Source organism: Amblyomma mixtum, chromosome 2 (assembly GCF_055824585.1).
Source record: "Amblyomma mixtum isolate Tamu chromosome 2, ASM5582458v1, whole genome shotgun sequence".
NCBI lineage: Eukaryota > Metazoa > Arthropoda > Arachnida > Ixodida > Ixodidae > Amblyomma > Amblyomma mixtum.
The window spans coordinates 42,291,743-42,315,020 of NC_143013.1; the positions used below are offsets into that span (position 1 = coordinate 42,291,743).

At 46.4% G+C, this 23,278-nt stretch overlaps 1 protein-coding gene across 1 annotated transcript; it reads left to right on the forward strand.

Moving 5' to 3' along the window:
* Positions 1-17,343: 17,343 nt before the first annotated feature.
* LOC149359129 (cuticle protein 10.9-like) lies at positions 17,344-19,377 on the forward strand. The gene is made up of 3 exons (XM_089568979.1): positions 17,344-17,452; positions 18,122-18,199; positions 18,517-19,377. Exons 1-3 carry the CDS (start codon positions 17,444-17,446, stop codon positions 18,889-18,891), a joined length of 462 nt encoding a protein of 153 aa, XP_089425105.1. The 5' UTR covers positions 17,344-17,443; the 3' UTR covers positions 18,892-19,377.
* Positions 19,378-23,278: the final 3,901 nt, after the last annotated feature.

Below are 23,278 nucleotides of genomic sequence, written 5' to 3' on the forward strand. Positions count from 1 at the left end.
TGCAAGAGCGACAAGCTTTGAAGATGGAAAATAAAATACATGTTTTTCTCTACTTGCGTCTCTCTTTTGAAAAGACTGCACGTAAGGAAGACGGCGACAGACATACAGCCTTGAACTGTTGCTTTAATTAGTAGCAGCGCAAAAACAGTACCTGGGACAACCAGAGCAGAATGCCGGCTGTGCAGACATTCCTCCACCGCTGTATTTAAACATGACGGGCTACAACTCGAATGAGAAGACCGTGGCGCTAGATAGTGGTGTTGGTGGTCAGCATTTTTCAACAAAGAGCTCTGCGCCCCCTGAACTGGGAGGGGCCATCAGTCCAGGGCTTTTACTGCCTTAGCTTTTTGCTGCGTCCGCTGAGCCAGCTGTCTCTGGTCCCCAGGGCTTGAGCTAGACAGCACGGTCTCTCTCTGCTCAGCTTGTGGGATTGCGATTTATCGGGAGCCTGCTTGCTTTTGCAAGCCCCACACTGTATCACACTGCATGGCGGTAGGCACACGTACTACTTGAAGACCTTTCGTCTGAACACAGTAGGCACAAGTGGAACGTTATGCCTGTGACTACATGGTAGTGTCGTATCTCGTATGGGATGACTTTCCATTGTTGCGAAGTGCTGCACAAGTCTCAAATCGTCTCAAATATAGCGTTTCGAAGGCAGACGGAAGAATTCGTGAGGTCTCACATTGCCGAGGTAGCTCTTTTGACGCTGCTGGCAGTCTCTCAAAAATGATAATTTGTGGCATTCCTTTTTTACGGAGACTACAACGGACACAACCTTTTCGCGAGCACAGTTGCGCATTATGAAAAGAGACCCCGTCAATATCGGCGAATAAAATTATAGAGTTTTTTTGGGGACAAAACTTTTTCGATGCATTTGCGCCTTGCCTTGATAGCATGGAAACTTGCCCTTGAAACAATGGACAGGGTGAAAATGCACATTGCCCACTACTACCCTTGTATTCTGTTCGCTTTAAATTTTCACAGCGGTGTGAACAAATTTTATCTGTAGTAACAAAGCGCTATTATAGAATGCAAGACCTTTTAAGACTGTTTAGACGCTAATAGAAAAGTCAAGTGCGGACTGAATCATATTCTTTGGTTACACATTGGAATTGCCATTGTACCGCTCGTCGCACTCCGCGCATAGTTATTGGTTAACCCCTAAGCTACCAGGCACACTGGCTCTTCCTGCCCGCACTCTTCCTGGTTGCCCAAGCACTTCCCTTTCTGGAGCTGAAATCGTGGTCAGGAGTCGGCGACTCACTTCCTAGCGTGCATTGCTCAATGCCCACAGTGAATTTTAGCTGGTCAAAAAAAAAAAATGATCAGAGGCGGACGCTGGCTGCGTAACATTTCTGTTATAACCTCACAGATGTCTTCCTCCAGGCCGTTTTTTTTTTTTTTTTTTTTTTTTTTAGAGAGCAGAACGTAAGAAGTTGCCAATTCACGGAGAAAAAACCTCGTCCTCGTGTCCGTGCCTCGTTCAGTCCGTACTCGGCTCATTTAACCAACAAAGAAATGGAGTATTAACTAGCCTGCTTGATCGCATTGCTGCCATCCTATGTACTTCGAGCCGCCGATTTGCCTTATGTATGAATGAAAATGCAAACCATTTTAGTGATAAAAGAGTTGCGAAAACAACACTTCAGCTTTATGGCGTTGTTTCGAGAGTTCTTTGACATATAGGCTTTAAATATGCCCTTTCACTTAGGAGTGACTGAGCACGTGTTTCGCCTTGCTATATCGAAATTCCAACGCTTAAAGCAACTCAGCTACTTCACGCCTTGTCTTGCTATCGTATATCAGTGTTTAGGGACCTTGCACCTTGCAGTTATATTAAATGACATTTCTGGTCCTGTGCAGAAGCACGCAACCCTTGGAAAAAATTATAACGCAACGCCTGCGACGAAGGGAGTAAAATACTTGTACTATATTGCATTGTTATAAGTGCGCTATTGGAAATAGACGAAAATATAAACTATGGAAACTTGAAATCGATGAAAGCCGTTTGATAATGTGCAAGCAAACGTAATCGAAGATTGCTCTTTCTCTGTTGGATTTTCCTTTGCGCCATGGCCATCCACCACTGTTCATTTTTACTTACGACATCCGGGACCGCACTGGCAAGTACTGTCAGTACAGCAAGTTGGCTTCACAGTTCGTTAAATAACGAGGTAGGCTTTTCAGCACCTCGGCAGCTGAACAAAATGGTAGCACACACCAGGAGGGGCCGCTAATAAGTATGCTGCAACCTGAATGCCTAGTCTGGAGAAAGGAGTTAGGATCATGACACAGGATTTTAAATTGAGTCTGCAACGTCCAAAATGCAGTTCTACCACTCTCCACTATAGCCATACCAGAAATTTTTTTCCCCTCTTTGTTGTAAGAAAATGTGGTGCCTCAGTGAATTGGCTTATGCCTTAAAGTTTCGGGTCATATTATGCGACCCTGCCCTACTCTCTTATCCTGTGGCCTATTCGTCAGAATGTTGCCGTAGTTGAGCCGCATATAACCTTCGATCCTTCGAGCTGCCCCCACTAGTGATACCAGCGCAGTCCTCAGCTACCAGCTTTCTGCCGCTGGATGGCGTTGCCGCCACAGGCTGCACTGCCTAAACTTGGCAAACTAACCTCCGGCCTAAGCTGCTCTTTAGCTCACTTGGACGGCGAGCTTAGTTTATTCGTTTCGTAGAAAAAACTAATATGTGCAAATAACATACAAAATCCCAGACTATAAGCACAGATACTTCTTGCGCTTTTATGCCGTTCTATGAGGAACTCGGAACAAGCTTAGTGTCACCAAGGCATAGGATGTGGAGTTTATAAGGACTGCAAATAATCAGCTTGGCTTCTGGCCATTACGTGCATGAAGCGGCACGTGCTGTAATGGGGAGGTGGAGTGAAATAGTGAAATATAAAATACTTCACGTGCCCAGATCTCAATCGACACCTGAACATTGAACCGCCGCTTGGACCTTGCTTCTGAGCCGTTCGAACTGCGAGTGGGCAACTTGACCACTTGGGCTTGAACTTAAGCAACGTCTTAACGTGCTCTTTCGTCCTTGACTTCACTCTTCCTTGGACCGCGAAAGGCACTTCCCGCATGAAAGCGCGGGAGTTCTCTGTGACCTTCTATTTCCTTCTTGGCAGAGCGTTCTCCATAAAAGCAGCAAAAGAATCGCCAATAAAAAAAATGCGATGTGGGATCTTGAATTTTTCAGGGTGCACGGCGAACAAGATTACACAACGCGAACAGAACAACGCCGCGTTTATGTGTTCAAAGGCGTCGAAGCTTAGTGGGCGATGAAACAACGGCATATATAGGGCAAAAGTATCGTCAACCGCACATTTTAGTTCCACAGGGGCTCAAAATGTCGCGAACTCATTAGTGAATATTTGAATGTAGCCGAAACGGTTAAATCCTGCACTTTTACTTTTCCTAGAACCTCGCATAAGTATATTATCTTTTCAGGAGGACACAGGGGCGGGATGGGGGGCACGGGCGTGGAAGTAGACAGGGACAAGGGCTTGTCCCTGTCTGCTTCTATGTCGGGGTCTTTTGTTGCGCCCCTGTGTCCTCCTGAAAAGTTATGAACCAACACGCCCAAATACAAGTACTTCTGAGTATACTATCGCTCTTTGCACCCTTCCCACGTCATATCTTCCACCACATTTCCGGCCTTCTCACCCTCTCCCTTTGTTCACTTTTTTTTTCTTTCTCCTAATCCCCTACTACCAGTTCTCGGAAACCATGACATTCCTGTTACCCCCTCCGCCCCCACCTTTTGGCTTTCTCTGAACTCGGGCCATTCCCCCCCCCCCCCCTGCCTTTTCCTTCCTTGGAAATGCCCCCCCCCCCCCCCCCTTTTCTTTCTCCTTCCAGGGTCAGCCTATTTTGTTTGCCTTGTTCTCATTTCCCTGTACCACGCTGACTAATCCTCTTATCTGAGTTTTTCAGGTCCATCCAGCGCCAACCCCCCGTCGCAGCCCCTTCAAAGCCTTTGTTCATTACACACCCCCTGGATATAAGTTTTTCCACTATTGCAGCTTAAAGAACCAAGATTCACCTCCCTCCCCTTCCTGACATATCCCCTCTCACACCACTTTCCTTCCCCACCCCCGGGGCCTTCCTCCTCGGAGCGAAGGCCCTATTTAATCCCTGCCAATGATGAACGCTTTGCCCAGACGAAGCCAAGTCCCCTTGTCGAAACGTTGGCTCTAGCAACCTGAGGTTTTCCCCTCCCTTGTTCATTTTTGTGATCGCAAAGGACCATCAACCACACCCTCTCTCTACCATGGACTTTTACTTTTTGAAATTCAACCGTCTTGGGAAGGTTTATTTCATAATACTGCAGGCCACTGCTTGGCCCAAGGTGTGTTGAGATGGCGTGTATTGATATGATCAGCAAATAATCGTGAACGCGCATAAATTGTGTTGAAACAGTGTGCAAGTATTTGCTCGGATACAACTGTCCTAGTTCTGGGTGGCTGAAATTGAGCTGAAAATATTGTGAAAAATGGAGCAGCCTAGTAACAAGTCGGCAAGTGGATACGCACGTTGGCTTGACTTTTGTTAACATCTGGACGCATGCTAGTTCGAGTTGACGGGATTCGCGTAGCCTAGCTTTCCTTAATGTTCCACATTCGTTCGCCTGTCACCTGTTCTTGATCATTTTTTTTTTGCTTCACAAAACATGCCGCATAGGAAACAGTGGGCAAGGTTTGCTCACCTTTCTTCTCAAGAGTACTTAGCGCACGTTGTAGATCTTAGTGCGAAGGATTTGCTGAGAAGAGTCAGTCTTAAACTTATCGCGGCGATGTTAGTCTGTGATGAACACATATTGGAGACCATCTTGCCATGTGTACACTTGGCGCCTACAGTATTTTTGAAGCACTTTAACGTAACCATGATAATCTCAATGTCTGCTGCACTGGTGCTTTTTTTTTGTTTGACCGCACGCAAAACTAACCACGACACGACCTGACCCATGTCGAGACCTGCTGCTACATTACCCCCACTAGTATGGACGACTCGAACCATAGACAGCGTTCCTGAAGACCACATTTTTTCACAGTAATCGCGCCTTGTTAATATCGACACTAGTTTTTCGAGCAATAGATAGACCCTATTGGGACTTCTTTTTTGGCCGTATTTTGGAGCCGTCAGAGAGCAGCATTGTCAAAATTGATTTGGCTTTCCGCGGCTGCGATGCTGTCTAAAATACTCACGCTCGCAAGGCGACTCATTCAAGTGCAGGTGGTTTGGGGCTCAAAAAGGAGGGTGCAAAAATGGAAAGCCCAAGAAAGCACGTTTTGCTTTTGCGATAGTTGGACGACAATGGGGCGACAACAAAAAACATAATAATAAGGCGCCTTTCCTAATAAGTGTCAATAGCTGCGGTGCACTATTTTCTACAATTTTATGGGATTTTAAAGCCGAGAGCTAAACACGTTTGCATCCTCTTTTTTTTGTGGCTTGCGGACAATTTTTTCCCCATGTAAATATATAAAAAAAACAATGTTTGCGTGTGTAGGGCACTGGAACCATAGTATGTGAATGTGTGTCCATTATTTCCAGCACTTTATCATGCGACCTAGATGACAATAATAAAAGAAAACCAATTTTTGCAGCACGTTATAAAACCTTTCCGCAGTCTAGTCGCGATGTTCTACTGATATATGTCATACCTCTAATTTCTATTAAGTTCATCAGGTTCTACTGGGTGGTAATACAGTACTTACTATTTTGGTGATGCTTAAAGCTTGCAGCCTAAGTCTCTGCGCCTGAATGCTTGCGGGTACGATTTTATTATGCACTATGCGAGTGCATCACACAGTGCAAGAAGGGGTGGCACTTCTCGTGCTTTCATCACTTTGTTTGTCGTCATGTCCGCGCTGTTTTTACTTCAACACGGCGCGTTATACAATGCATTAGCGGTCAAGCGCCAACACGTCGTCGATGGGAATTCTGGCAATGAATACGCACAGACATTTCTCTTTCTTCTTTCGTGCTGAGTCACTTCATACCACCAAAGTATTCGCTTCACCCTTGGCAGCAGTGGGAACCAGAATTTGTGTGGGCTGCCAAGCCAGCGGCTAACTGCTTCGTAAGCCAAAAGTTGGATACAACGTCACATATTACACACGTTCCAGACATTTCTGCGCAACACGGTGCTTATCAGGCGTTGTAAATGGTGAAACATTTTCTCTTGTTTGGATGAGTCTTACAGAGATTCCCGCCTGCCATGAGCACAGAAAACGGAAACAACCATACAGTTATGCCTTCGGTTATTTCGTGAATCACTGCACTCACTGAAGTGGCCCACTGTGTCGTGATAGCGAACTCGTTGCCGTAAGGAGTCTTGGAATTGAACATTCGTAAAAATGACAAAGTTTGATGACATAAGAAAAACACTGATAAAGGAGAGTATATTAATTTTTTTCTATTAAATTAATTTCTTCCTTAGGCCTCTGAAGGAGGGAAAAGCTTGAAATGGAGGTTCCAACTGTAATTAATATATATTAACTGTATTAATATATAATATTTTTTTTTTTTTTGCCGTGTTATCCCCACCCCTCATGTAATGTCCCGAAAGGGACCTTTGAGGAATAATAAATAAATAAATAAATAAATAAATTGTACCTGTCCTTCTGAGCCAGTGCCGTAGCTGCCACCTAGCTACTGCAGACAGTTATACCATTGTGGATTATTTATTTTCCACCTGTGGAGCACTCTTCCGATCGCTGTTGCGATCCGTGTATCGCATTTTCTTTTAGACAACACCTTCATTTCATTGCGTTTATGTTGAGGTGCGGGTCGCAAACACCCCCTCGTACCGATTCCTTTTCTGTAACATTCACATTCAGCAACTAGAGACTGTTGAATGCAGTAATTAATAGAGCACAGTTTCATTTTAAACGCAGACTCCTTTACCCAAAGCACTGTGCACTGTAATAACGATGGATATGCTGCATATTTCTACAACATTGCCATTGACGTCACTTGTGCGAGAGGTGAATACGAGAGTTCTCATTTGAGCAAAAGGGCAATGCCTGCAATAGACTGGAGTAGACGCCATAAACTCTGAAAAAAGTGGCTCAGATCGAACTGTCGAGTAGGAACAACGATAAGAAGAAAGTCTCGATAAGAGGTTTTGTTTATCTTTATTTATTTATTAATGCGATAGCATTTCGGTTTTCATGTTTGAGTATGAGTTTGAGTTCTTTATTTCTACTACAGCGAAAATTTTACATCATAGAAACATACGAGAGAAAAAAAACGCTGTACGGCAAACTGCGATAAGGAAGGCGAGAAAACAGCTACGGTTTCGTGGCTTGACAGGCCCCACCTCCAATAGAAACAAAACATCTACGTCGACAGCGGCAGCAGGGAAAAGAGTATCATCAATAGCAAAACGTCACCAAACAGAAATCACCAACAGAACAGTACGTAGTGGCAGAAAGTAAATGAAAAAGAAATAAACAGGACATATGATAAGAAAATGATACACTCGAAAGAAAAACATTATTCGCAGTCACAAAAAAATTCCGGCTTTTCTGTCTCGAAATTCTCTGACTTGTCGGGAGAAATGACGTGACCCTGTGACGTCATCGCAGTCTGTCCACCATGGCAAATGGCAACCTGCCACCGGAATTTGAGTAAAGTGCCCACCATTGCCAAATTTAATGCAGTTGACACCTGCCCACCGTGGTGCAGCGCATGAGCCCCAGCGCAGCTCGGGAAGGGAAACCTGGATCTCACAAGCCACGGGTGCCATGTTTGAAACAGCCACCTGCCGGGGCAGTGGCGCACCGTTTAACCGCTGCACCACTATGTCAGTAATGGTATGAGGGCTTCTCTCGATCTGTGCATGCGATTGAGGGGGTCGTGATGTCAACACCCCATAACCACCCGTGGAGCAATCACAGGGCACCGCAAAATTTGAAAATCTGAGAACCCCTAAAATTTTGGAAGCAGGCACACGCGCCGGAAAATGGATTTAGGTGAATTAGTGGGGATTACTGCGTAGGACTAATAGAGTCCCATATGATCATCACCTAATGGAAGATACCGAAACGTTGTAGAAAATGACTCTTGCATACCACATAAGGGCAATGGAACCGGTTCCAACCTGAGTTTTGGCGACAAAGTCGCAAGAACATTAGGCAATCATTGTAGACAACATAGCATGCAGCATAAATGCTATCGCATTTTCTTTAAGAATGTGCTTAGAAGGCCCCCATATTTTTTATTTCTCTTTCTTTCCTTCTTTCTTTCTTTCTTTCTTTCTTTCTTTCTTTCTTTCTTTCTTTCTTTCTTTCTTTCTTTCTTTCTTTCTTTCTTTCTTTCTTTCTTTCTTTCTTTCTCTCTCTCTCTCTCCTTCTTTCTTTCCTTCTTTCTTCCTTTCTTTCCTTCTTTCTTTCTTTCTTTCTTCCTTTTTTCTCTCTTTCTTTCTTTCCTTCTTTCTATCTCTCTTTCTTTCTTCCTTTCTTTCTTTCTTCCTTTCTTCCTTTCTCTCTCTCTCTCTCTTTCTTTCTTGCTCTCTTTCTTTCTTTCCTTCTTTCTTTCTTTCTTTCTTTCTTCCTTTCTTTCTTTCCTTCTTTCTTTCTTCCTTTTTTCTCTCTTTCTTCCTTTCTTTCCTTCTACCTTTCTATCTCTCTTTCTTTCTTCCTTTCTTTCTTTCTTCCTTTCTTTCTCTCTCTCTTTCCTTCTTTCTTTCTTTCCTTCTTTCTTTCTTCCTTCTTTCTTTCTTTCTTTCTTTCTTCCTTTCCTTCTTCCTTTCTTTCTTTCTTTCTTTCTTTCTTGTTTTCTTAAACATATTCGACTGCAAATCGCAACGCTCCAACACCCACGCCATGAACACACTCATTGGGCCGATGACCGGGCTGCCCATATTTTCACTGGTAGGCCGCTTAGCAAAGAAAAGAAACTGAAACATCGCGTGCAATCGACAAGGCGGCATTAGCCTCCTGGATATCGAACGGCATGGCACGCAATCACCTTTTCCGCTTTCTCAATTTCCCTCATCTTTCGCTTCCTAATTTTTCCACTTTCTGACGCTTTTTCCTCGGCAGTCCTCGACAGCTTATCCGGCCGAGATGTCTCATTTGAAGACAGCATCGATACATTCGCAGCAAACTGGCTTCTTCCTCGCGCCTGGCGAGCAAGCTAAAGTGTCGCGACTCTGGGAAGTGAGCGAGCGGCTCTGGGCTAACCTTGACTGTGCATTAGCGAGATATATACTACCGTGCCTGCGCTACGGTTGCTGCTGCCGCTGCCTTGCCGTCGCTTATTTCCTATTCAGGGGAATTCTTTCTTTTTATTATTCCCCTGATCTCCTGAGGCGAAGCCAAGAAGCGCGTTTACCGTTTTATCGGCCTGCGCCGTTGGCGTCAGATCCTCTCCCTCTTCTCTTACCGTCTCTCTGCCTTTAGACCCCCTCTTTCTGTCTCCTAGGAACCAGCTTCGCTCACAAAGAAAGAAACTTAAGAAAGGAGCTTCCCCGTAGCCGTAGACAAAAGTATAGCGCCTTTTCGTTCCGCCACCCGGCCTTCTCTACTTCTTACAACTCATTTGAGCTGTTTCACCTGCAGTCGCTCTAATGAGAAGACTGGGAGACAACGGCATTGTGAAATTACTTTCCAGGCCGCGTCTTATCTCCTCCCACACCCCTCCTCCTCACCCGCATAACCCTGCGCTTTCGCTCCCTTCTCATCCCTCTGCATAGGCCTCCTCTACACGAGTCCCAAACGGAACGCGCATTACAGCCACGTTATCTAGGCGATGCGCGTAACGAATCTTGTTCCTGCTTATGTCTTTTGCCTTTTGTCGTTTCTTTTCCCCGCATCGCCGTCTCGGCGACGAAGAAACGAAATCTGGTCGTTGTCGTACCGGTGGCGGTTTCGGTCGCACTGAGGCGCAATGCATCATGGCGACTGGTTGACTTTCCCCGCTCGGACTGCATTCCGCTGCTGAGCTCGATGAGCATAGACTGGTTTCGCTCTCGCGTTGAGTCAGGAAAGAAGAACTGGTGTCCAGGCGCGACCGAGAGGACCCGGTCCCCTCTGACTTTCATTGCATCACGCTATTCGTGGGTCTGGCTACCTGCCTGCCTCTGGCATCCGGGAAATTAGCACCTGGCGCGGCCTCTTGTCTCGCGACTTCCATGCACTGCGCCGAGGTTTGTCCAAGGGGAAAGGTAGAGGGGGCGTCTCTTTCGTGCGTGTTGGCAGGCGACGAACGTAGGTGCCAGAAAGTTGCTGCTTTCGCCCTTTGTGCCGTGGGGACGTCTTGTCCGTACGCGCTGCACGTTGTATGCCGTGCGAGTTGTATACTAAACGACGGGGAAAAGACACAGAATGTAGTATACGTCGCGAAGCTGAATGCCGTTGGGAACGTTTCTCTTTTTCATTCTTGTATCGTTGTCCACGTGGAATCCTGTCGAAGATCCGTGTATTCGCTTCGCTGTGTACTGCGGCCACCAAGCAAGAGTGTGGCACCGCGTTCAGAGACGCTGCATGTGGACTTGGGGATGCGGGATGCCGACAGTGGCACGGTGAATATCTAGTGCTCGAAATAAAACGCCGCGTTGTTGCATTGAGAAGCCCGCCAAAATCAATCAAGGCAGGCTGATTGCTGGAGGCACTAAGAAATGAAGTTTGTCAGGGCGGCAGGCTGTGTTTTAAGTGCCGCCTTAGTACACTGAAGCTCTTTATATATGGATTTGCGGTCTTACTTTAAAGTAAATGGGGACCAGTCTTAGTCTCAGAAACTTGCTGGTTCCGTCGCAAGTGCATGCAAGGAAAATGTATGAAATTGTTTATGTATATGTATATAAAAAAATCGGTAGCCTACAACAGACGTGCACACAGCTCACAGCACGAGCCGATGAGAAAGGTGGCTATTGAAGAATGAGCAGAAAAAGAGAATGATCTTGATGGCTGTAGCTATCGGTGCACGCTGTGGTGACTTTCGGCTAATTTGATTTGCGGGTGCATACACGCGTAAAATATATCTTACTGTCCTGTCACCCGCCGCGGTGGTTCAGTAGCTTTGGCATTGGGCAACTAATCAAAGATCACGGGATTGACCCCGGCCGCAGAGGCCATATGTCGATAGAGGCGAAAAACAAAATAACCCCGTGTGTTGTGCGATGTCAGAGCACGGTAAATAACTCACGGTGGTCTAAATTAATCCGAAGCGCTCCACAACAGCGGCCCACATAGCACGCGTGTCGTTTCGGGACGTTAAGCCTTACAATTCGCGGTTAATTATCCTCTGAATGCGCATTTTGTCTGCTTTTAAAATGTATACTAAATTCATCATTGCCTTTTTTTGGTGAGTACATTTTTTTTTATTCGGGCTGTTTGCCATTAGGCATAATGAAAAAGGGAAAGGAAGTTATAAAAAGGAGTGTAAACAAGCCTCGTTTAAAAAGCGGCAAAAGTTCGCGATAAAGCGATTATCATGAGTCCACTTGCGATAGTCGTCTGCAACGTCCCATCGCAGGCCAACCTTTCTTAGGAAGCGTCGTCTCACGGAAGCTGTAGCCGGGCAAGTCCATAGCAAGTGTTTTTCGAATCAGATGAAAGACTGCGCATTTAGCATGATTATGACGAATTTGTATGGCGCAATAGCAGCCTTGGCCAAAGAGCACCATGGCACAACTATAATAGTTGCACAAGGTGGGCCCAGAGACATATTTACCAAGAATTTCACCATACTTTAACCTGTTTAGGATAAAACTTTTATCTACTGTATCTGCGGTGGGTGCCCGCCAACGGCTGTGGGCATTGAACAGTAATGTGCGACCTTGGGTATAGCGCTACAATCATGTCAATGAATGACAGTCACTTTTTTTGTGGTTTCATGTTTTTTGAACATCTGCGCAAATAAATGAATAGGTAATAATACAAATATCACGCGCCGAACACACTACAGGCTCTACATCAGCATGTTTTATCTATGCTCGGAGCATTTCCCCGCTCCCGTGCTTGTGCTTTACTGCGAGTGAGATCAGTGATGGAAAAGGCGAAGGCTAAAAGCAGATTCAGCGTCATCCTCTCGAAGGCCTTCGGCGGTGATAGGGCCTGCTTGACCGATGTCCACGCCTGTTAGCGGAGGCGCCAGACACGGAAGAGTCATTTGCTCGGTGACACACTCCCCCTCGTGGCCTTTTCCATATTTATGGATCTATATTAATGGCCCTGCTTCGGCGTTCTCGCTGGAGCCGCCGGCTTTGTTTACAAGTGCTGAATGACTGATGGGCCGTGAACCCGCGCTCATATTTCCTGACCTGGCGCGCAAGGCGTCGAGAACGTATCCGAGCTCTCTCGCTATTCTTGGCTCGCTCGAGCAACCGGCCGCTACCTTCTGCCCATACCAATTCTGCCGAGCGGGTCAAAGGGCGCCGAGATTGTTCAACGCTCCGCTTCGAGCTGCTCTTCTTCATTTCTTGCACTTCGTCGTCGTTTTCGTCACACAGGGGCTTCGTCTTACCCTTTTTTTTTTGCTTGGACGGGCGAGCTGATTGGTATTCAATACTGCCCGGCATTTTCTATTCCTCTCTAGCGTGCCCATGTTCGCCGTGGAACGTTAGCGACTCCAGCTGGCACTGCCCCAGCTGCTAGCTGTACAGTTAGCAGGTATTCCGTGACGTGTAATCCCGTGCTCCTCTTTCAAAGTTTTGAGCGAAGGTTTATTTCTGCGTAAAATCTGCGCGGGAAGTCAACTGTTTTCTTTCGCCTAGTCCTTGGTATTTCCACTTGTAATTTCTCTGTGTAAAGCCTTTCCTTTAAGACTCTATTTATTCTTTAGCAAGAGAACTAATCTTATATTTGCGGATTTCGTTGTCGACTCTAAATCGGCACGAGCACTGGTGCCATAGAAATCAGTTTAATACTCTGCAGCTGAAGCATCTGCATGATAGTTCGACTCCTTCTTTGTTGTCCCAGACCTTCGTATTGTCCCGTCGTAATTTCGCTGTGCAGAATCCCATGTGCTTGAGATGCATTTTGTTGTGTAGCAAGACAGCTATGATAATATAAGCGGATTGGGGTGTCAACCCTTATCCACCATCAGCACTGATGCCATGCGTACCGGCTTGATACTCTGTATTTGAGAAATCTGCAAATGGGGCCATTTCTTTTCTTTCGCTATAAATCTTCGTATTTCTAGTCGTAATTTCGATTTGATTTGTGGACGCTTATTTTTGAGGCGCTATTTGTTCTGCGGCAAGAGAACTACAACAATACATGCAGATTTGGATGTCAGCGCTATACCACCACAAGCACTAGTTCCATGGATATACGTTTAATATTCTGTCCTTATTTGTCATTTTTTCTGAAGTTTCACACAATAAGGTTTATTTTAACGATTTTGCGGGCACTTACACGCACATGAGAATACTTCTAATAGGTCTCGCTCGAATTCGAAGGCCTAACCCCGAAGGTTTGTGATGGGGCCCCGCAGAGGGTTTGGTGGAATTGAGAGGAAAAAAGTGGGAGGTGAACGCTTTTTGGAATGGCAGCTAAAGAGAATCCAGACCGTACAGTGTTCTGACCTTGCACTTTCTTTCATTCAGGCTGGAGGTAATGGCCTATTTTTGTAATTTTTTTGCTAATTTTAATCATAATATCGTTCTTCTATCCTCAACTCTTAATTTAACTGCTGGTGAGGACTTCACTACAGCCTTCTTGAGGCTCTTTTTTTGCTGACATATCTGTTGAAGCACGCCTAAGGCCGTATATGACCAACCTCTGTAAATTAACAGTTACTGATTGCCCGTTCGCTTTATTGCTGTCTCCAGTATATGTTCTCTGTAACGTGAGCTAATATAAACTGAATGGACCAACAACGCCCCGTCTTCGTTAAAAGTAACCAAGCAGCGCGATTTTGCTTCTCAGCCATAAGGGGGACCGACCAAAAGATCTAGAAAGGTGAGAGCAAGGGTTCTCTTTGCCTTACAGAGATTAAGGACTTAAGGTGCGCCATAATTAAGTGCCCCACCACACAGTTAAGAAACAAACCCCATTGATTGGTTACTTTTGGCAAAGCCGATACCTTAATGGCCAAATGAACTAGGATGTCTCGCCGACAGTTTTCGGCGTACAGTCGTAGCTGCCCGTTTTTCGCTTCTTCTCGAAGGCTAGGAAGTGCCTTGTCAAAAAATCGTACATATGTTCGTGCATGGACACGAGGCCTGTGTAGCAGAAAATGCGTCGAACAGGACTCCGCTGCAATCATCAGTTACCTGCTAAAACGAATTTATAGAAAGAAAAATTATGAAGCTGAAGCCCAAATCTTAAGCGGGCCCGTGCGTAAAAAGTAGAGCACGAAAGAACAATAGACTCACGAAAAAACTACCTCTCTACGCTGAACAGAACGAAAAAAAAAGCATAATGTAAGCCGTAGCAAGAAATGCACAGGGAAGAGTGTATGGGGTTCGGTGAATTCATTTTGAAGCCGTCTTTATTTCACTTCTTTGCATATGGTTCTTGTTGAATTAAACGAATAAATTATTTGTTGTTGGTATTACACCACAATAAAAGTACAGTTGCAGGACTAACAACGATGGCGCCATCCTCTGATACTGTGTCCTAACTTCCTGTTCGCACAGATGCTGAAGTGCACCTTCTTCTGGTGTGGACTTGCCTAATTTAAAAAACAAAAAACAAAAAAAAAACTCATGTTTGACAAGTATCCTCTTGGCTGCCTGCGTAACGCTGAAATGTCTTCATGCTTTATTTTGTTACGAAAATTTAAAGTGTATACTGTGCTGGCATGTTTTCATTTTAATGAGAAAGACGAAACAAATTCTGTTAGTGTCACCGAAACTGCTCCTGCCAGAAGGCCTGTTTATGGGAACCGAATAAGAAGTTCTGAGCGCCTCTGTCCGGTCGACAACCTAGAAGCGTATTCAATATAATGCTTTAAAAAACAATATTCAATTAAAAAGCAGGTTATAACAACAAGTTATCGCTTTCTACAGCTTTGGCAAGTAATCGGAAGCAAGGGAAAGACAAAGGTGAATTCAATTCAGTCTTTATTTTCTAAAGTACCGGACAGTCTCCAGGACTAAAATTCAAAGTTGGCAACTTCACTGACCAAGGAACCAAGCTTGAAAATAAAAACTACATCAAAAGTCTTTATTAGCGTGAACTTTCTAACGTCTCTGGAGCGCATTTTAAACGTCTTAAGTCTTAAGTAACGTCTAAAACTGTTCATGCAATATGAGAGAGGCCGCAGTGGAGGTTTCCAGATTAATTTCGAATGCCTGCGGCTTTTAACGTGCACTACACTAACTGTGCACAGCGCACCAGCGTTTTTTGCGTTTCGCCTGCATAGAAACGCGGCCATCGCGGCCGGGACTCGATCGTGTGAAACTAGCATGCGCTGTCGTAGCCTGCTTTGCAGCCTGATAGCGTGCGAGTTTGCGCTGTCAGAGGTGCAAAGTTTGGAAGGGTCTCCGGTAATTTATCACCAGTCTCGAAGGTTTACCTTCTACGCGTATAGTCTAAAAAAGGGTATGCTCGATTATGAGGTCACTAAAGTATCCGGTTTACTGGGCACGACTGATCTAAAATCTGGCAGATAATTTGGCCGCGCACGTGCACAAATAATGTTTTTCGTTGAATAGCCACCTGGTGCTTATGACACGCGTGTAACAATGCAGCCGACTACTGCTTGTACCCTTCATCTGGGCAATGTGACGACAAAGATGGGGAAACATTAGCTCTGGAAGCGATACAATTCAACCCTGAACACTCGAACAATAGCTAATGCACCCTGCAGTGCATTTGCACATTTAACTTAACGTCTTTCGCCGAAAGACACATTCACTGTGCAAGCTTCCCTAACCGGAATAACACGCTGCTCACGCGTCACGAACGTGCGGCTTGTGTCAAGCATGTTGCGTCATGAGTGGGTCGTTCTCGCTCCTGTGAGTCCAAGCTGGCGCGACGAGAGACTTTAAAATATTACGCCTTAAGGGTGTCTTTACTGTTTTAGAAGTTGGCACCTTAAAAGCGGTGAAAAATGAATGATTCGAACGATTGGAAGGGGCGGATAGTGCGACAAAGGAATGGCAACACTGATAACTTTTTCTTAGTCGTACGGCCCGCGTTCGCTCAAGGGCCAAAAGACGATTCACCAGCAGCCGTCTGGAAATGCTGTGCCAAGTACTATGGCGGCGACAACACATTCTCTCACGCGCCTCAGTCTTTAATGAGCCCCGTAGAACGTAACATTACGCTCGCGAAGGCGACGAAGAATAAAAGAGGCGCATTTCTAACGCGACTCACCTCCAAGAATTCGTTCGCGCTACAAAGAGCAGAAAATAAACGTACGCGCGTTGTCCGGGTAGGCGGCTCGCGGTTCCCAGCCGTCCAACAGCACGGCACGAAATAACAGTGTATCGAAGAAGAACAGCCTAGCGGGGAAGCCCTGCGGCCGAAAGACACTTTTCCTTGCTTCGAACTCTTCGATCGCCATATGATGGAGAGGAGATGGCTAAGCGTAGAGAGAGAGAAAAAAATGAAAATAACGATGGAAAGATGTAACTGGACTCGGAAGATCCGTCGTCGTTTTCAGGGTCCGTTTCTCTCAGGCATGCCGAGTGCTGGCTTCCCTTGATCCCCCCCCCCCCCCCCCTCAAGCCTGTCGCACTCGCATTTCTCAGTCGTCGCCGCCGTGTCCGCGTGTAGAAATTCGACTTTCCGCTGCGTGCGTGCAGTGGTGGTGGTCGCGGGCCGGTCGGTCAATTCGAGGCCAACCAGAATCATCCCTCGGCCGCGCGGACACGGCAAGATTAAACCGCCCGATAAAGGCCATCCAAGACCTTTTGCAGATGCGCCAACGGAATACGATTTGAAGCTAGTAGCCGCATGTCGCGGAGACGCATTGGCAAAGCACAGAGACAGGGGGAAAGGGAGAGGGGGGCACGTGGGGAAGATGGCACAGGTGTACGTGCGTGTGCGCGATGCGTCTGTCCAAGAGGGCGTCCGGCAAAACTGGACTAAAACAAAAAAGCCTTGAATGAAATGAACTGGTTGTTCCTGAGGTGGATGAAGAAGACGCTGGGCTCTTCTTCCGAGGGTGAGGGAAAAGAAATGCGCAGATAAAAATGCGGTTTTTTTTAACTTCCCTCTAGAAATTAAGAGAGTTGGAGGAGAAACAAAAATAAAACGACAAAGTAGAGAAAAAAATGCAAAGCTGAGTGAAAAGGAGGCGAGAAGAAACTGGTGAGCGCTGCACCACGAGTGGACGCCGCTGCCTCTTGGTTTGAGTCACGTGACTGGCTAGGATTGGACCGTGTGGACGACGCGGGGATCCTTCGAGCACCGGGTATAAAAGCAGCTGTCCGGTCCGTGGAGATCATCACCGCTTCACTTTGCTCTCTTCTTCTCGTGGGAACAGCTAGCTGCCCCTTCATTCCGGCAAGATGATCAAGGTAAGAAGGGCCCACCAACGACTTCTCGTGACAACGGCGCAAGAAAAGAAGACGGTAGCACGGCGCTTGAGGACTTTGCGTAGTGTGCACGCCCCGGCATCGCCTTTTGCTGCTTCTTTGTTATTCCCCGCCATTTTCGTGCTCCAAGAATGCCACGGACTGGAATACTTTGAAAGAGGCCCCCCCCGACAAGAATGGCAGGGATTCGCAGCGCAAGTTTTTACTTTTATCGCCTCAACGAAGGCCTTGTAATTTGGAATGAGGAAGCCTCTGATCTCCTTGGCGGCCTTTAAGCAATATGGCGCCAGCGTTAGTAAGGAATCGTATATGAACAGCTCTTAAAGGCTCGCTATTCAAGTGAATGAACAAGAACAGTAATTAATTATGACTTCATTTGCTGCGGACTGACTCTCACGTCTTAGTGTGGAGCGTTTTTAGGAGACAGTGGGCGAATAACTCCGGTTAATGAAGAAGAGTTGATTTTACGAACTGAGGAATCTCATGACGTCGGTAGTACAAGGCAAAAGAGAGGCAGAGCTAAGCAAATACGATGAATTAAACTTAGTTATCTTGCGTGCGGCTGTTCCTTAACATTTAGCATTTAATGACGTGCAGCAGGCTCGGAACTTCTATTTTTTATTTCAATCCTTACGACACATTTTCCTGCAGATCGCCGCCATCCTTGCTCTGGCTGTTGCCGTCCAGGCCGTCCCACTGAAGTTCAACGCCGAAGGCGACCTCGACACTGTAAGTACTTCCTTAACAACGCGAATTATGCATCAGGAAGATCAGGGGGGTAAAAGTATTTTCACCTGTTAACGCTTGGGAAAAGGCTGAAGATAGTTGCAAAGCGTTTCTTGAGTATGAACAATAGCCAGAAGGTGCGCGCTCGTTCTACTCATGGAGTCCAATGATAAAGCTTCCACCCTAGTTCGCTTTTTTAAGCAAAATCTGCAAAACACAGCTAGCTACAATACGTTTCGTGCGCACTACTATAGCGAAAGAAAGAAAAGGGTGAGGATTGTTGGAGTGACTTTTTCTTCTGTTCCACCAACGCGTGGCAGGCCGCCCAGACCTTCGCCCGTGCCGTCCTCGCCTCCGACGACCCCCTGAGCCAGCCGATCCCATACTCCTTCAAGCACGAGTCTAGCACCGAGGAGGGCACCCACACCCACGAGGAGAGCGGTGACGGCCAGGGCCGCGTGACCGGCAGCTACACCCTCACCCTCGCCGACGGCCGCCAGAGGACCGTCCGTTACACCGCTGACGAGACCGGCTTCCACCCCGAGATCGTCACCAACGAGCAGGGAACCGAGTCCAACAGCCCAGCCGACGCCACCATCACCTCCAGCGCCCTGTCCGGCCCTGACGCCGCCCACGCCGCCGAGCCCGAGCGTCTCCGTCTCCTCGCCTCCGGTGGATTCAAGTCCAAGGCCTAAGCGGATGACCCACCGGCGCTCGCCCCTGCCCTAGAAGAACAGGCGGCGACGCGCGCGTCGCGGTCTGCGGTGCAGACCGTGAGGCTCGCGTCGGTCCCAACGCCGCCTCGTGGCCAGCGAGCGAAGAAGCGAAACGGCTCTCTCTACCTATTTATAAGTTTGCCCCTTCGCAGCACAATCTGCGCCCTTCGTCAGGTTCCCTCGCCAGAGAGACTGTCTGCCCATTCTAACCAGGCGCCGTGCAAGACACGTCGTGAGATTCTAGGTTCTTACTCAGATATACCTTAAAAAAAAAGAAAGTATACGTTCCCGTCGTTTCCTGTGGTGGAGTGGCTGCCCTGGCCTTTTCTTCGGTGCCGGCAAGTGGTCGCGTGTTAGGAGAAAGGAAAAAGGTGCCCGGTTACTCCCCATCTGGAACTGAAAACTGCCATCTTTGTTTTGTAACGTCCTGAAGCCAGAACATGGAATCTTGATTGTCGTTTACAACGTCCTGTGTTTTGTCTCTGTGTCCCCGTGGCCTCGTACAATCTTATATTTGTTCGGACCACTTTTTTATATATTTTTTTTTCACTTCTTCCTCGCTATGCAAACGGATTAGCACGCGTTCCCGGGACCCCGCCGTAAACTGAAGTTGCCCGATCGCTTTCTTCGCTGTTGATGGAGCGGCTCTCTTAACCCCCTCTCTGGGCCTGTTCTCACCCAAGCCTAACACGCAAGCCAGCTTTAAGTAACATTTGCGGGTCACCTTATATACATATTGTACAAAACCATGCTCCTTCCCTTCTTGCCTATATATTTTCTCTCTCACCTTTCTTTATTTAACACCTATCTTACAACACTGAAGCATTCCACTATTTGACGGTTGTGATAGGCCTGTCAATGTGTGCAATGGTTCGACGGGGGTAGTCGGCACTAGACACTTCAGCACCTAACTAGTACGTACGCCTTGCTCGTTATTTGTGTTCGTCTACGTCACTGTCCAGTGTTCCTCCAACTAGTTTGTGTGCACTTGTCAGTTCTCTGTACTGGTTTCATGAGCAGCAAAATAAAACTGAAAGCAAGCCCTGTTTGAAACAGCACGCAGTAGCACATGCGAATTCTTGTTCTGCAGCTTGAAATAAGGTGCGCTGCGGGGATTCTTTTCCGCCGCTTTCGAAATACAGTATATTTTTATCATCCACCAATATTATCACCAGTACAGCTAGATACGAGCCACTAAACTAGTCTCTTTTAACTCCCTGTCAACAAGCTCTCATAAAATTATGTTTTGAGCCTTCATGCCTATTGAGCAAGGACTTAATTTTATGAGGGATCAAGGAAGCAAATAGCAGTGCCGACTTCACCTTTCCTCTAGAGCACACGTTACGCAGCCGTCGTCTCGATCTACCTTCATACTTTTGCTTCCTATGATTGCTTTTATTTACTTTCGTTGTTTCAAATCACCGGTCTTTCCTAGCGTCTCTAGTGGCTACCAGACTAGTAGTTAGTAGATTAGCATGTTTAGCAGCTCCCAGCTCTACTTTCTTGTTTTCTAACATCTCTCTATTACAAGCTTTATAATGCCACACGCATTTCTCACAGCATTACGGGTTTGCAGTCGTGCATGTAGATAGTGTCTAAGATAATCAGTAATTAGAAAGTTCTGAAGACTTTGGTAAGGCATCAAGAATGTCACCAGCGTGTGCTTTATTAGCCATGACGAACTGGCTTTATCAAAAGCTTGCTAAAATGCAGCTGTATTTTCAGTCGTAACTAAATTTCGCGGCTGTATTAGAATTTCACTTTTTCTTTCTGGATTCATAGGGGTTGTCAGAAAAGGGGACTAATGCGCCAGCAGTTGACGGCAGTTTTTGAACATCGAAATGTTAAGAATGACCTGCAAATATTGCAACGTGAAGCGTTCTCGGCTTTACACTACTTGAGCATGAATGATTTTCAGCATTTAAAGTTTAGCTAGTTTAGATGCTAGACTGGTTAGACTGGCGGTTTCTGCCGGCAATTGCTCTACCGTTTAGTGACTTAGACTTACATCAATGGGGCAAGTAGGAACTACCGTGAAGCCAAACTCTTTCTGAAGTGAGTCTAAGGCGCTAAAGTTTAGCGACTTAGACTCATTTACTGATTACTGATTTTTCAACCAATCTTTAGTCCCATGCTTGTACCTTTTAGGTCAATGCGCAATAGGCAATCAATCAATCAATCAATCAATCAATCAATCAATCAATCAATCGATCGATCGATCGATCAATCAATCAATCAATCAATCAATCCTCTGCTCGTTTTCAGAGCGTTAACTCTAATACTCGCATTGATCACGGTCGCGTATGAAATATAAGGCCATTCAAGTTAGACCAGTGAGTGGTACCATTGGTACACAGATTGTGAGCTATCTCTTTCGCATAGAATGTTCGGAGTGGTATCAAACGATTCAGCGCGTTACGGAGCTTAAGATTACTAGTCGAATCAAAGCGTAGCTTATTATAGGAATTCGCACCGGTTACTTCTTGGTTTCCCTAACCGTGACTTCTTGAAACTTCAAGCATTCATTACGGCCAAAATAATTGACGTAACACTTTCGAAGTGTGTCAAACGATTTGTCTTCCAGCGCTGTATACGTTGACACCAAAAAAGTAGGTATCCGAATAGAACAAAAAATTTGTGCCGGAAATAGCGAAGATGGCTAATGACGCAATATTCGTTCGATATTGCTAACGCTCGATACTCGTACGCTGCCTCAGCGTCTTGCTCTTTTTTACAAACGGCTACCACAGGCACATTCAAACAACATTCGTTATCTATAAACCCTATAAGGCCTCGGTCTTAGACGAATGGTCCTCTATTCGCGCCCGTTGCGGAGCGGCAGTACAGTCGTCCACACACCCGTCTAGAGCAGTCGAGTGGCGCACCGGACAGTACACTTCTCTCATTTCCCAGTGGCCTAGGGCTCAAAACTTGACCTTATCTCGCATGCACATTCTAATGGGTCATGTTTAAATCTTCATGTCGTTAAAAGCGGTATGAAGCCCGTCAGGCATCGGTGATTGTCAGAAATGCCCAAGAGAGCCCATCGTTGGAACGCTCTAGGCAACTGTATGGGTGACCGTACACAGCAGAGTCCATCAGGCTGAATTTGTTGACCCTTTCCTGCATAAACTTCCTCACCTTCGAAACCAGTCTTAGTTGGCGGCTGCTCCGCGCCTCGCGTGACGAGGATGACAAGAAGGATGCTGCGGTGCACTTAGCGTTACACAACGCTGCAAATGGGCATTTGGTTGGTTTAGTTGGTTTATGGGGTTTAACGTCCCAAAGCGACTAAGGCTATGAGAGACACCGTAGTGGAGGGCTCCGGAAATTTCGACCGCCTGGGGTTCTTTAACGTGCACTGACGTCGCACAGTACACGCTCCTCTAGAATTTCTCCTCCAAAGAAATTCAATCGCAGCGTATTTATTTCGAGGACACCACCACATGGCCGTTTCGTATAGTGTCACTGCAAGGACGATATAAAAACAAGCGATTATAGTCAACTTCGTTACAGGAATCATTTAAGGCACCTTGACAAGCGAAGAGAGACACGAATGCAGGAGAGGATGGTGCACGCGCTTGCCTTGCCAGGCAACATATAACCTGCCCTCATCCACTGTGTCCGTGTCGAGATGTCTAAAATAAAGGATGAGCAATTGTCGCAAATACGCGCTTTGGTCAGTTAGAGACGGTTTGTGGTTATGTGAACTGGAACGAAAGAGTAGTTTGAATGGCGGTGAGCATGAATTGTAGCTGCCGTAATATGGACCTCAGTTTGCGGAAGCGGTCGCAACTTGACTTGCTTGCCCCTCTCTGGGAGAGGAAACCATATGCTCGCAGTTGGAGTCGTCCGGGCGCATATCATGTGCAGGGTAATGTAAAGTGATCTTTTTATCATATGCTTCAAAAGCAACGCCGCTTGACTTGACAGACAGGTGCAAGAACAAGTTGGTTTTAAAATGAATTTATTCCTTCAGTATTTAAGCCAGTCTCTGTGAGGTATCTGAAAAACGCGGGTTCGATCCCGGCCGCGGCAGTCGCATTTCGATAGAGGCGATTCTAGGGGCCCGTGTGCGGTGCAATATCAGCGCACGTTAAAGAATCCCAGGAGGTCGAAATTTCCGCAGCCCTTCACTACGGCGTCCCACATAGCCTGAATCGGATTTAATTACGCCATATCAATGCAGAGCGATTCCATCTTTACAAACTCGTTTTTTATTTATTTTTTTTCTGCCGCCAGTTCTGCTGTTGTCATTTTAAAGATATTCTGGCACTCTTTATAACCTTAGAGCATTCGATTGGGCTTCGTGGCAGACAATAGCTGCGTATTCTAAGCATCAGATAGACTGATGCGTTCGACTAAA